This window comes from Argopecten irradians, chromosome 2 (assembly GCF_041381155.1).
Source record: "Argopecten irradians isolate NY chromosome 2, Ai_NY, whole genome shotgun sequence".
Lineage (NCBI taxonomy): Eukaryota > Metazoa > Mollusca > Bivalvia > Pectinida > Pectinidae > Argopecten > Argopecten irradians.
In genome coordinates, this window is record NC_091135.1 from 63,481,023 (window position 1) to 63,497,029 (window position 16,007).

The window sequence follows — 16,007 nt, forward strand, 5'->3', positions numbered from 1 at the left end:
AAAGGATTTACCTCTATTTCCCCTATTGGGCCCCGCCCCTCCTGCCCCTGGGGGATCAGAGCCAAAATTTATACAAGTTCTGTTCCCCTTCCCCAAAGGATGTTTGTGGCCAAATTTGGTTACATTCCATTCAGAACTCTATGACTAGTAGCGATTTAAAGGATTTACCTCTATTTCCCTTATTGGGCCCCACCCCTCCTGCCCCCGAGGGGCCAGAGCAAAAATTTATACAATTTCTGTTCCCCTTTTCCTAAGGATGTTTGTGGTCAAATTTGGTTACAATCCATGTAGAACTCTATGACAAGTAGCGATTTAAAGGAAATGTTGACGGACAGACGGACGACGGACGATGGATGACGGACGCCGCGCCATGACATAAGCTCACCGGCCCTTCGGGCCAGATGAGCTAAAAATGTTATTACAGACACGCTGCATAATATTGTTCTTGTTCTGTTAAATAATATCAATGTACGAAGAACGCTCAAAAAGACTCGGGAGATTTGTAAATAAGATGTAAACGTTTGCCATGTACGAGTATACCTACATCTACTAGAACACGTATAGAAAATTCAAACTGTGCAGGTACTTTACATTGTAAGCCTTCACACGTACTATACGCGTGTCAAATCAGACACCGATATACGTTTCTGCTCATATCAACAAGAGGCCCAGAGAGCCTGTATCGCTCACCTGGATTGTAATGCCAAGTAATGTTCTGAATACAGGTTCATTGTTTCTTTTCTGAAGGAATTTTAATATTAACCTCTAAATCCCCTATTGGGCCCCACCCCTCCCGCCCCCAGGGGGTCAGAGCCAAAATTTATACAAGTTCTGTTCCCCTTCTTCCAAGGATGTTTATGGCCAAATTTGGTCACAATCCAAACAAAACTCTAGGACAAGAAGTGATTTATAGGATTTACCTCTATTTCCCCTATTGGGCCCCACCCGTCCTGCCCTCGGGGGGGCCAGAGTCAAAATTTATACAAGTTCTGTTCCCCTTCCCCCAAGGATGTTTGTGGCCAAATTTGGTTACAATCCATGCAGAACTCTATGACTAGTAGCGATTTAAAGGATTTACCTCTATTTCCCCTATTGGGCCCCGCCCCTCCTGCCCCCGGGGGGTCAGAGCCAAAATTTATACAAGTTCTGTTCCCCTTCCCCAAAGGATGTTTGTGGCCAAATTTGGTTACATTCCATTCAGAACTCTATGACAAGTAGTGATTTAAAGGATTTACCTCTATTTCCCCTATTGGGCCCCGCCCCTCCAGCCCCTGGGGGATCAGAGCCAAAATTTATACAAGTTCTGTTCCCCTTCCCCCAAGGATGTTTGTGGCCAAATTTGGTTACAATTCATGTAGAGCTCTAGGACAAGTAGAGATTTAAAGGATTTACCTCTATTTCCCCTATTGGGCTCCGCCCCTCCTGCCCCGGGGGGTCAGAGCCAAAATTTATACAAGTTCTGTTCCCCTTCCCCCAAGGATGTTTGTGGCCAAATTTAGTTACATTCCATTCAGAACTCTATGACTAGTAGCGATTTAAAGGATTTACCTCTATTTCCCCTATTGGGCCCCGCCCCTCCTGCCCCCGGGGGGTCAGAGTCAAAATTTATACAAGTTCTGTTCCCCTTCCCCCAAGGATGTTTGTGGCTAATTTTGGTTACAATCCATGCAGAACTCTAGGACAAGTAGCGATTTAAAGGATTTACCTCTATTACCCCTATTGGGCCCCGCCCCTCCTGCCCCTGGGGGACCAGAGCCAAAATTTATACAAGTTCTGTTCCCCCTCCCCCAAGGATGTTTGTGGCCAAATTTGGTTACAATCCATGCAGAACTCTATGACTAGTAGTGATTTAAAGGAAATGTTGACGGACGGACGGACGGACGACGGACGCCGCGCCATGACATAAGCTCACCGGCCCTTCGGGCCAGGTGAGCTAATAAAGACTGGACAATCATCTTCTCACACGTGTTCGTTGTTATTTGTACCTGGAATCTCTTCAATTCCCAGCGTGACGCGCATTGGTATTTTACCTGTACAGGTATATAGGTCACGACTGGTGTTACCTTGAGTCAACCCCCTGTAGCTGGCCACGGGCTGAGTTCACCTGTAATTAACACCTTCTTGGGAAGGAGATTAACTTTATCCCAAACATACCTGGGCCCCGTACACTGTGACGGTACATTTCACGTACCGTATTTTCCCTAATGAGGGCGCCGTTATTTGAGACCATTTTTTAGATTTTTTTTCTGAAACAGACTATAGTCATCTTGCTTTTAGTTTCGTATTTTTCTGAAGCTTTCTATAGCCAAATTACGTTTTGAAGTCAAGTAAGTATTGAAATTACATAATTATGAAGAAATGTATGCACCAAAATATGTCTGTTTCACGGAATTTTGGCATTTCATGCTAGCCTGTTTGTTTACCATGCGTACACAAAATGGCAGACGGTGCTTTCGATCCCTACTTTCGTTTTGTGGCAGATGGGAAATACCGACAAGAGCACACAATTAAATGCTTAGAAATGATAACATTCCTGTTATTTCGTAACATTTATCATAGACATACAGTAAGTATTCATAAAACCTGTATAGACATCGCTAAAATGTTGTTGCCAGTTAGTCTTCATCCATACACGTGTGTGGGTCATTCAAGTGACACGTTTTGTTTTGAACATGGTATTCTCGCAGTTTCTATGTGTAAACACTTGGCAAAGATGTCCTAAGTTGCCCAGTGCAATACATTTATAGCTGATCGGATATATGTTAAGCATCAGATTGATGTGAAACAGTATTTCATTAGCGTCTGCAAAGACAAATCGTCACAATCTGGCACAAAAATTGTATGAAATTAGCCGATTTTTTTCAGCAAAAAACGTCGGTGTGCCCTTATTAGAGGAGGCGCTCTTAATAGGGAAAATACGGTACATATATTTTCATTATATGCATAACTATAAAATGAGAGTACTGCAAATGGCGAGACACGAATTCAAATGTTCTATCATTATTACAGTAGCCGTGGCGTATGTACGTACATTTGTAAATGTACATGTAAGACTCTAAAAACGATGCCTAGTCAATTGTAAGCAATGAGCTTTTATGTACACATACATACATGATCATGAATGCACACCCTAGTTATATAATCTGTGGTAAGCGGAAAAGCCTTTCAACAATATGAAAAAAAAAAACTGAAACTTGTGATTGATGCTGGACACACTATAAACTGTAACTTATTACAATTGTTGAGTTATGAAATATCGATAATAGAAATCAAACATATAGATGGAAATTTGATTTACTGCATTATAAATGTGTTTGTGTGAAAATGTTTTATTCGTCATTTTAATACCATGATATTATTTAAAGTACCGGTATACGCCTGATCGCTTCACTAAAATTATGACATTGTGACGGTAATATTATCAATAAAGTGTTGTTGCAACAATTTATTTGTTATTTCTTAAAATGTCGGATAAATATGACACTTAGAATAATACAATTCTCTCTTAATACATACGGTTGTACACGTAATTTGTAAATGTACGTGTGAAGTGGAAACTTCGTATCGAGTACAGTCATTGTGTTATAATCAGTAAAGAGATATTGAAACAAGTTGTTACTTCATAAAATATCGGGTAAATATGACACTTTATAATAATACCATTCTTTCTCAATACATACAGTTGCACATGTAATTCATTTTGTAAACGTATATTTTGTACATGTAAAGTGGAAACTTTGCATGAGTACTGTCGTCTTTGACTTCATCTGTCGTCTTTGACTTCATCTTCATTTGACTAATGTTTAGTATACAGAAACATTAATCCTGAACATACTCCAGTTTTTCTTATACATTCGTTTGTATTTCAGAACGTCAAGATCCGTAATTTATTTACTGTTAAGCCGTGTCCGTGATTATAACAATGGTATTTCCGGTTTATACTAGCCGATCGTTTTGCGTTTTGCGTTAATCATTAATCGTTAGCCGGTATTGCGTTAATCGTTTATTGTTAATCGTTAGCGTTAGCAATCGTTAGTGTAGCTAACGGACAAATTTTTTGCGTTGCGTTTGCGTTAGGCTGGGTACGTTAAACGTTTCAGGTACTGTAACAAGAAATATTGACAAATTCCACGACATTGTTAAGTATTTTGATTGATACCGTTGAAATTCCAAATCGTTGATCAATACAATAAAGCAGATATAAGATGTTTGCTATACCCATTATCGAGCCATTATGTTAAACAAATGCAATACATAACCACTGAGGAGTTGGTGAAATTAAAGCATAAACACTCTACTGTAAGAGCGATTTGAGTAGTCCTAAACAAAAATTTCATTACAACACTGGCAAGGGCCAGGGTTCGGCATACAAGACATTCGACCACAATGTGTAATGGCATACAGCAAACGAATTTGAACATTTCACATACATTTCACAACAGTGGAATTTTTCTGGCATATCACAGTAAAACCAACGAACTATTCTAAATTCCATTAGAACTGGTTTGTTTCTGATATATATGCACATTTTAATGTACTCTGAATTGTCCCTTTAAAGCATTGGTACTCTTGCAGCACTTAATCAATATATTTTGCAAACCTCAGAGAACATCAATTGCCTTTTGATTACTATTTCATATCACATTTTCTGGAAGTGGAAACATTAAGTTTTGTTAGGCTTGATGAAGGAAATGCAGAAAAGTGAAGCGTTTTTGGTGGTGTCTTCATTACCAGGGCACATGCACCAACAGAACTACCTCTATTGTGAAACTCATGCTTCCTACATCCTACAAAATCAAAGGAAGCTATGGCTTATAGAAACTAAAACCCTATCCAATGGTATGCATTAATATCTGCATTCTCACAACAATCTTAAAAGTAGGATACAATCATCAAACGAATAGAAAGTCGACAAAAGCTTACAAGGATGACATACAAACAAAGCCAGGACTGTATATAGATACCACGATAAGACAAACATCTACAGACCCCTGGTGTCTGATTATTAAAGGTTTTCTTATGTTGTGTATTTAACAGGTCAAAATATAGGTCATAGTGACCAACTTTTGGTATATGCATGGGACAATTATGGTAAGTGGAATTCATTTTAAATTAACATAGAAAAGCATTACAAAAGTTATGGAAACAATATCTAAGTTAAGGAAAATTCTTCATATCCTCTATAGCAATTGAATAGAGTTTTTGTTGAGATAAAACAAGGGAGGGGATGCATGAAGATATAAAATACCAGGGTATATACTAATTACTGACAGCTGGACAGAACCTAAACATGCCCAAGTCCTGGTACTAAAAACACAAGCAAATACTGTGGGTCATTTACAACCATGTACTACAACCATGTATGTCAACCATGTACTACAACCATGTACTACAACCGTGTATGTCAACCATGTACTACAACCATTTACTACAACCATGTACTACAACCGTGTATGTCAACCATGTACTACAACCATGTATGTCAACCATGTACTACAACCATGTACTACAACCGTGTATGTCAACCATGTACTACAACCATGTACTACAACCGTGTATGTCAACCATGTACTACAACCATGTATGTCAACCATGTACTACAACCATGTACTACAACTGTGTATGTCAACCATGTACTACAACCATGTACTACAACCGTGTATGTCAACCATGTACTACAACCATGTACTACAACCGTGTACTACAACCGTGTATGTCAACCATGTACTACAACCATGTACGTCAACCATGTACTACAACCGTGTACCACAATCGTGTATGTCAACCATGTACGTCAACCATGTACTACAACCGTGTATGTCAACAATGTACTACAACCATGTACTACAACCATGTACGTCAACCATGTACTACAACCATGTACTACAACCATGTACTACAACCGTGTATGTCAACCATGTACTACAACCATGTATGTCAACCATGTACTACAACCATGTACTACAACCGTGTATGTCAACCATGTACTACAACCATGTACTACAACCGTGTATGTCAACCATGTACTACAACCATGTATGTCAACCATGTACTACAACCATGTACTACAACTGTGTATGTCAACCATGTACTACAACCATGTACTACAACCGTGTATGTCAACCATGTACTACAACCATGTACTACAACCGTGTACTACAACCGTGTATGTCAACCATGTACTACAACCATGTACGTCAACCATGTACTACAACCGTGTACCACAATCGTGTATGTCAACCATGTACGTCAACCATGTACTACAACCGTGTATGTCAACAATGTACTACAACCATGTACTACAACCATGTACGTCAACCATGTACTACAACCATGTACTACAACCATGTACGTCAACCATGTACTACAATAATCATGAACATACTCAATTTAATAATTTCACAAATTTCCAAGCTAAATATTTACCTATATAGACTATATCTATTATGCATAGTCATAATTTAGTTCCACATTATAACTACAAATCCACTCAAATCATATAAAAAACATAAATATTAAAACAAAATATATTAACAAAGCTGAAACAGTGCAGGCATGCCAACCATGTCAGGGCATCAAATTTCAGGAGACATATGTATAGCAGTCTTTATATATACAAGTAAATTCACTTCTTTCAAAGCAATATGCCAATCAGGACCTAATTTTAAAATCCTAACATACATTTATCTGTAATACCAATGCCACTTGGCAACACTATGATTTATATGTATTTTCTTACTTCCAACAAAACACGTATCATAGAAATCAACTTTTTTTTCAAATTTTTCAATTTCCAAATTAACCCATGAACATGTTTTATCAAGACATTTTTTATGTAAACAGTTACTTTACATATATATCATAGTTACTTAATGAGGAATTATTCTTCATCTCGGATACCCTTGAACAACTGCTGCCTTTTATTGTCTTCTTTTAAAATCCCAATCTAAAGACTTTCAGAATTCTATTAGCTTATAAAACTACATCTAATAAAAAGCTTTTCTGGACGTGTATTTAAGTAAAACATACATGCAGAAAGTTAGACGACCTTGACCTGACATTACAACATGACAATGTGAAAGCAACAATCTGCTGTTCCAGGGAGGGATGGGAAGCAAATGGAATGAAAAATATCTCAAAAACTCAAATAATTCACGTCTACTATGAACCCTGTCTCACCCCTTTGTTTCCAAATCGAACTCGCCAGTAACATAGCTCCGGATCCTTCAATAATCAAAAGTTAGAAGGATTAACTATCAGCTCAGATTGAAATATATAATATGGAGTGGTAGACCCCTTGTTCTAATCATGTATGGCAGAGAAGCCTGCTAACAAGTATAAGGTTTGGTGCTGTTTCTACAAAAATAACAGGTTCGTAAAGACAGGCATTAATACTTATGATGTCATGCCAAAAAATCAGATACACAGGAATACCTTGTATAATCAGTATAGATAAGAAAGCAAATTTATGATGAAAGGTAATTAAAGGACGCACAATATCATAGATACATTCACATGATCAAAATATCACTACCATATCCTGTGTCAGCTCAAGTACTATATCGTTATATAATTCATACATCATTGTAAACAGAAAATAAATACATTGTCATTTATCATCTGAAAAAAACACCAACAATCAGTTATCTGATATTGTCATTCATGTAATAAGCGAAAACTAAAAATCTTAAGCAAAATTTTATATTTATTTGCAAATATAGTGAATATAACGCATAAGTTTTCTTTTTGCTGACAAAGAATACATTAAAATAAAGCACCACTGGAAACAAACCAAAATTACACAATAGTATGAAGATAGCCATACTCGTTTGCCATTCATCAGGATGTCCAGGAAAAAAAATAATAATCCACAGAATTTTGATAGGAAACAAGGAGCAGACAAAACAAGTTTAAATCGAACCATAATTTGAACATAGTAGAAAAAAAAGAGCAACTGATGACAATAGAACCACTGCTACACGGTCCACTAAAACTTACCCATGCTATGTAATATCTAGCCTTTTGGCGTTTTTTCTGGAACAAAAGGGTTTAGTGACTACAGTGTCGACAGTTAGTACTAAACTACAGCAAAGTTGTCTCCCTTGTATAAAGTTTCTGTACAATTATGAAGTTGTCTCCCCTGATTTGTCTTTGTCCATTTATGTATAAAATTCAGATTAGCTTTCAACATTTTCTATATTGATAAACTAAAGGGCATCATATCTAATTCAGAAGTAGGAGAAAGCTTTGCTGTGAATCGTATTGGAAAATAATGTACTTGAACCATTTGTACCATGTGTAGGTATCTTAGTAATAGTTAAGGGTGAAATGTTTTGTTTAAAGTATTAATTCTAGATATATAATGTGATTTAAATTTAAGCACATTATTATTCGATCTTCTTACACACCAAAACAAATGGATAATATTGATTAATGAATGTTACAAATACATTATCATGATGTTTGATTTGTACCTAGAAAGATTATTAATAATAATTCATTAAAGATGCTCCACTGCTGACAAATGGTAATTTTTTCTCTATCAAAAACAGGAGCAGACGAATTAGTATTTTTCTCCAGTTACAAAGGTTACTTACTTTACACCATTACCACCATTGAAAAGTTTGAGCTTCTAATTTTACTTTAAGATGAAAATATTAAAAATAATTAATTGCATCCTTGAAAAAACTCTGTGACACTTCATAATGTCCTATATGAAATATAAATGGAGTACTGATTGCGCATGCACCAAAAGCAAAATAAATAATTTTGTATTATTTTTTGTCTTAATTAAACATATACATGATTAAACACCAATTATTGACGAGTATCCTTTATGCTCTGTCGGTGGTGGAGTATGTTTAAGGTTACCAATATATGATGTGTGACATATATGTAGAGAGATTATTATAGTCGTTCCTGATAATACGCCTGTGAAACATCAATGTAGGATCTAAGATGGTGAGTGTACAGCTGTAAGTACCTGTCATAGCCACAAAACTTATTACCTTAACGTGTGCAGGGCCATGCTTAATCTTACAGCTTGGAAGTTATGTAGATTTTGTGACTGTACATTTATGTTCCACTGTATTCATCTGTACAATGTGTTGGTAGATCACTCTCATGTAAGAGTTGCCTTTACCACCAAATCAAGACAATCTAATAGGGGTTAACTACTAGTTTCACGTAATCCTGAGGCTAGACCCTTGACTACTGTAATTAATTATCACAGGTGTACTACTTTCTAGCTGTGCATTTACTAGGACAGTACCACACTCGTGATGTTACTAGATATAAACTATCTACAGTCATCTTTCACTACAACTAAAAGTCCTTTAATAGAGTAAAATGTCTCGTCCTAGATCTTTCCAATGTTATTCTACATACAAAGTTTCGTTAAGCTCTGTTCGTATTTTTCTCAAGTTATCATGTTCACAAGTAAAGTTAACGAACGTCGCACTTTGGACGACGTACGACGATGGACAAGACTATCGCAATAGGTCACCATGACCTATAGTCAGGTGACCTAATTAAAAGTATAAAACAGATTTATGCATATTTTTGTTGAAAAAATTTAAATAAATGGATGCAAGGTCATTCTACTTTTCAAATTTTCTTCCAAAATTCTAATGTATGTATACACTTTTGCATTTTTGTCCCATACTACCACCAATTAAATGACTTGTTAACAACACTGACTCTGATTCACCAATGGACTGCATTCTTTTTTTAATCTATAAAACATATTTTTCAGTTGGCCTTAATTTTTAGACTAAGAGGAGTTTGAATATCATATATCTGCTGGTATGTGAAACTGTAATAAGAAATGAAAATTTCATCTTTTTAATGAACACCATGCCTGTTAGGGTACAAGCTGAAGAGTTTTCCTTACATTGTTAAAATGTCTTTTTTAGTAGAAGCAACACAGAAGATATATACAAGCATTAGAACTTCAGTTATGTCTGTGGGTTTTTTCATCTGGACCTGCAGATTTTATACAGTTCTTAGATACATAGATTTATTCTGACAACATACATGTTAACATGTACAGGATTTTTTATAATCCTATAATAGTCAGCTCTTAGAAATTTTCGGATTTATTTTTTTAGTGTATAGATACTTTCGTGGCTGATTTTTCCAATGTGAATCAAGTTCATATTCAAACTGCTTAACTGTCTTAGAGTGAATAACATTTGATGGGAGACTGTTCCAAGTATTCACGAATTTGAATTGTTTTGAAGCTTCACCACACTTAGTATTACAGACTGACCAATCAATTCCTGGTAAGTAAATTGAAGGTCTTGAAGGTCTTTGTTAAAGAAAATTACATACAATCACCAGGTTCGTCATGACCTAACTATAGAAATGAAAATGGCCTAGTACTTAGTAAACGAACCTATATGAAAGTTATCACAGGTTTTTCTCAAACTTACATCAGCCATGTCTAAAGTTAACTACAAACTGTTATCTACAGCAGAACCTAGAAACTCTACAAATTTAGAGACAAGCATTTTCAGGAACTAACACAAGTTATTAAACAGTTCTGTCTAAAGCCTACCACAAGTATATCCACAGCACTACCTTCAAACTTCAACTGGAGCTAAGGACATTAACATGTCCAAGAACTTTCATCAGTTATCAATGTGTATAAAATTACACTGAAGAAATCTTTAGTGGAAGCATCTCCACTTTATTGAAAACTACTTACATTAGAGTTATCAACAGGCTTTGTGAGAAACTGACTCCATGGGTCAGGAAGGTTACTGTCGGTCTTCATGCTGTCTGCCATTTTGATGCTGCGAGAGTTAATATGAAGGAGATGACACCCACTTGCTCCATAAGTCGACTTCATACTCTGATAAACAGCATCAGCTCTAAACAGTAAAATGACAAAATTTTATCAATTTTAAAATTCATCACTCTATTATCACTTTTCTTATAATAATCAGGTTTCTATATATAACTGAGGCATATTTTTTTGGAAAAGTTTCACAGAAATATCTAAATATCTCACAAATGGAAATGATTCCAATGCTAACAGTTTTACAATATTCATAAAGACATGTCATGCAAAGATATCTGAGAATCCGGTATACCTTTCATACAAGAAGATAAGAAACTCATGCAAACTTTGGTAGAAATAGAGATATAAGTAATAGTGATTTGGACAGATATAGACTCCCATGCTTTACTAAACTACCAAACCACTATAGGTAAAATGACAGGTCTCACTATTGCAAAGAAGTCTGGTCTTTAAAAAATTTACTCCAAAAGGAGATTATCTTTTCATTGTATTTAATGATACTTTTTCCTAAAATTGTAAAGTGTAATTTCAGAAATTACTTTACAATTATTTTTAATTTTTTTTAACAAATACCAAAAAAGAATCAAATCAACTTCCATTGTAGTGTATATATATATATATACACTCTTTATAGAAGAGCTAAGAACTACCAAATAGTGTTTGCTAAAACTACTTGACAAACACATGTACATGACATGGATAAAATAGAAAACCCTGTTGGGAAGCAAACACCTTAGGTTATGACTTTTATACTGAGATAGGTCGTACTTTGCATCTTCTCCTTCTGTGACGTCGTGTAGCAGTACATAGTACTTGAGAAGGTTGGGTGCAAGCCAGCGTGGCATCTTGTTGGGAAACTGTGTCTGTTGCTGATATTGCTGACCAGCCAGGTTATTGAACCCTGTAATAGGGTCTGAATGGCCGGAGGACACAACAAATACACCTGATCAGGTGGTCAAGGTTATTTAATCTTTAGTAATGGAATTATTACATAATCAGTTTCATTCCATCTAGAGCAAAAATGAATGTTTAAAACATATATATATATACTAAATCACAGGTTATATGCAAGTTTTACAAACATTTTTCAGAAATAGAATCAAGTTATAATCAATCAGTCATGACCTTTAACAGTCAAAGTTGGTTTTATTTGGAAGAGTCTAACACTTACTGGTAACTTACTCACTGCCAAAGATCTGATTGATGTCATGTCTTACACAGGTAACATTATATATCCTTTATCTCGTTAAAGTTCTGTCACTTATTGTATTACCAATGTATATTTCTAGATTTTCTTGTAAAAGGATACAGCCAACACAATGATTGAGAAACTCATGTTCACTTGGGGGTAGTACCTGCAGAAACACATCTCTGTAGGCCTCAAACCAAGGAGTAGATGCTGCAAAAAGGAAATCTCATCTGGTCATTTTATTTAGCTAACACAATCACACTCAAATATAATGATACATATATAATTATTTACCTTATAATGTACAGTGAAACCCCTTTAACAGCAGGGGACCAGATTCATAGTTCAAGGAACAGCATGGGACCAGATCAATAGTTCAAGGAACAGCATGGGACCAGATCAATAGTTCAAGGAACAGCAGGGGACCAGATCAATAGTTCAAGGAACAGCAGGGGACCAGATCAATAGTTCAAGGAACAGCAGGGGACCAGATCAATAGTTCAAGGAACAGCAGGGGACCAGATTCATAGTTCAAGGAACAGCATGGGACCAGATCAATAGTTCAAGGAACAGCAGGGGAACCAGATCAATAGTTCAAGGAACAGCATGGGACCAGATCAATAGTTCAAGGAACAGCAGGGGACCAGATCAATAGTTCAAAGAATAGCAGGGGACCAGATCAATAGTTCAAGGAATAGCAGGGGACCAGATCAATAGTTCAAGGAACAACAGGGGTCAGATCAATAGTTCAAGGATTAACAGGGGTCAGATCAATAGTTCGAGGAATAACAGGGGACCAGATCAATAGTTCAAGGAACAGCATGGGACCAGATCAATAGTTCAAGGATTAACAGGGGTCAGATCAATAGTTCAAGGATTAACAGGGGTCAGATCAATAGTTTGAGGAACAGCAGGGGACCAGATCAAAAGTTTGAGGAATAGCAGGAGACCAGATCAATAGTTCAAGGAACAGCATGGGACCAGATCAATAGTTCAAGGATTAACAGGGGTCAGATCAATATTTCGAGGAAAAGCAGGAGACCAGAACAATAGTTCAAGGAACAGCAGGGGACCAGATCAATAGTTCAAGGAATAGCAAGGGATCAGATCAATAGTTCGTGGAATAGCAGGGACCAAATCGATAGTTCGTGAAACAGCAGGGGACCAGATCAAAAGTTCGAGGAAAAGCAAGGGATCAGATCAGTAGTTCAAGGAATAGCAGGGACCAGATCAATAGTTCAAGGAATAGCAGGGACCAGATCGATAGTTCGAGGAACAGCAAGGGATCAGATCAATAGTTCAAGGAATAGCAGGGACCAGATCAATAGTTCAAGGAAAAGCAAGGGACCAGATCATTAGTTCAAGGAAAAGCAAGGGACCAGATCAATAGTTCAAGGAATAGCAGGGACCAGATCAATAGTTTGAGGAACAGCAGGGGACCAGATCAATAGTTCAAGGAAAAGCAAGGGACCAGATCAATAGTTCAAGGAAAAGCAAGGGACCAGATCAATAGTTTGAGGAATAGCAGGGGACCAGATCAATAGTTTGAGGAACAGCAGGGGACCAGATCAATAGTTTGAGGAATAGGGGACCAAAACAATAGTTTGAGGAACAGCAGGGGACCAGATCAAAATTTCGAGGAATAGCAGAGGACCAATTCAATAGTTCAAGGAACAGCAGGGGACCAGATCAATAAATCAAGGAACAACAGGGGACCAGATCAATAGTTTGAGGAATAGCGGGGACCAAAACAATAGTTCGAGGAATAACAGGGGACCAGATCAAAAGTTCTAGGAATATGATAACACCCCTATAACTCGAACAGCATTGGACCAGATCAATAGTTCGAGGAATACAGGGTATTCGGCTTATCCAAGATTGGCCATAGCATGATCGATTATCGACAGTCAAATTGTCTGGTCTGAAGCTATGACAAACAATGCATTTGAATAGGAATACATGGTTTAATATTATGTACATGTATTTGATGAAACAGGGATACATTTCTATTCGAGGAATAAGGGGTATTTGACGAATAGGGTTTTGTTACATGAAATACATAGGGACACACTTGGTACCGTGCGATCACTATTCAATTTGATGAATGGGGGCGGGGTTTTCAAGGAATGCAGGTTCAAGTTAGAGGGGTTTTAATGAAGAGCTCCCTTGAATGGGGCGAAAGCGCTCACTAGTCAGTTGTTATTGTTTTTATTTCTTATAGATTTCGTCCGTAAGGATTTTTCTTTAAAATCATCATATATACAGATCATTATTTCAATGAATTTAAGTTCTGTAAGTAACTGTCACTCTGGAAGAATTTTAACTTTTTTTTATGATTGCAAGAGTTTGACAGGTTGAGTAATTCTAAAAAAAAAACTATATATATGTTCAATGTCTATAATGTCACTGCTATCATAAGTCATTAGATATTGATAAATCAAATGCAGTATATTCATTGCAAAAATATTTATATATATATATATATATATATATGTACACTGTATATTTGTATCTATCAAACCTGAAGAGAAACACTTTCTCATAATAACCATTACCTGACAGCTGGAGATCATAGTTGCCAATGGATATGACATTTCCTCTTCCTCCCTCGATAAGTTGTGGCTGCGCATTGGCGACAGCGTCACTCATCATTTTACGGGCAATTGCCTGCTGGGGAGGCTGAGCTGTCATATCCAGCATAGAGATCTTCAAGTGGCGAATACAGTGTGGCACATTGTTAGGGTCACGGATGTGAGCTGTTTACAAACAAAACAAACAAACAATTACATCATTAGGAATAAATACATAGAAATTTTACTAAAACTATTTAGTATATTTATCCTATACAATATATGTGATTTGCATACTAAGAAAATGTTGACAAAAAATTATGTCTGGTTTATTCATGGAAACCCAGGCTAGAACCTGGGTAGACGAGGTCACACCTCCTACAATATCAAATATATGATAATACATTTATAGTTCGAATTCTATATAGTTCATTTTAAAAACTACATCTGGTAAATCATCCATCCCCTGTTTAATTCATGATCAATAGGTGACTTGATATTAAACCTGTATAAAGTGCATTATTCTGCCTCCTTGTAAATTATGATTAGATATCAAACCCTAAATCTTTATGAGCTGGAACAGAATAAGAAAAAGATAGCTCTACAAACTTTACACTTGACTAATTGGATAGCCTTAACTGTCCAACCACAGAACACCCCTCCCACTTTCTGAATCGATGGAATTAAGATTACGTTCCTAATAACAAATCATCATTTGAGTAACATTGTATACATAATGCAAAAGAAAACTTTGCTTGGTAAACTCGTTAAACGTCCGAACTAACAGGTGATATACTAAAATACAAAAAGCACCTTCGGTGGTTAGGTGACAGAAGGGCTGCACAAGCTCGACAAACGTCAGGTTGTTTTTCTGGCACAGCACCTCGGCATCGGGGCTACACAACACCGCCACATGCGGGTTAAAAGTGTTTTGGATAAATTCCTGAGCTGTCTGTTTACACTGCGCCATGCTGAATGTTTTCCGTTTTTAACAAAACATCTGCAGACATGAGCTACAACGAAAAATTGGAGGACGTGCTGGCTTCAGATCATCAGCCATCATGCGCATTTTGGTTGTTATCCACTTCCGGTGAACTAAGGGAGGCAACTCCTATCCAATAATATGATTGAGAAATCGATTTCTGCATGTGGCTAGCTGGAGCTAGCTGACTCACCATCTCTTGAATATATTATCATGAATTAATTCAATCTGTTAGAAAAATCCAGGTAAACAACCGAAATACGATCAGTATTTCAATAAATGGAACAGGAGAATTATGAGACTTCCAAAACAAGATGTATAAAGCACAGAAGATTTTATTTATTAATGATAATGATCAACTTTATAATGTACATTTTAGATATAGAAATAGAGACAAATTGCCTGCTTCCATAAATATCTTATCTTATCTTAGTGCAATCTAGGATTTTTTTTATTTTGACA

The 16,007-nt window shown here is 36.6% G+C and overlaps 1 protein-coding gene across 3 annotated transcripts in view; it reads right to left on the reverse strand.

Moving 5' to 3' along the window:
- Window positions 1-15,640, reverse strand: part of LOC138316206 (trafficking protein particle complex subunit 8-like) — a 59,752-nt gene extending 44,112 nt beyond the window's left edge. Inside the window, exons 1-6 of one of the 3 annotated variants that reach the window (XM_069257784.1) lie at window positions 15,377-15,640; window positions 14,549-14,749; window positions 12,114-12,203; window positions 11,573-11,747; window positions 10,709-10,874; window positions 7,180-7,224 (exon numbers count right to left, since the gene is read on the reverse strand). In XM_069257784.1, coding sequence (XP_069113885.1) covers window positions 7,180-7,224; window positions 10,709-10,874; window positions 11,573-11,747; window positions 12,114-12,203; window positions 14,549-14,749; window positions 15,377-15,533 — 834 coding nt within the window. In that variant the 5' untranslated portion in view covers window positions 15,534-15,640. Of the gene's footprint in view, window positions 1-7,179; window positions 7,225-7,998; window positions 8,035-10,708; window positions 10,875-11,572; window positions 11,748-12,113; window positions 12,204-14,548; window positions 14,750-15,376 lie in introns of all 3 variants that reach the window. The other 2 variants (XM_069257785.1, XM_069257787.1) reach the window with 2 other exon arrangements.
- Window positions 15,641-16,007: the final 367 nt, after the last annotated feature.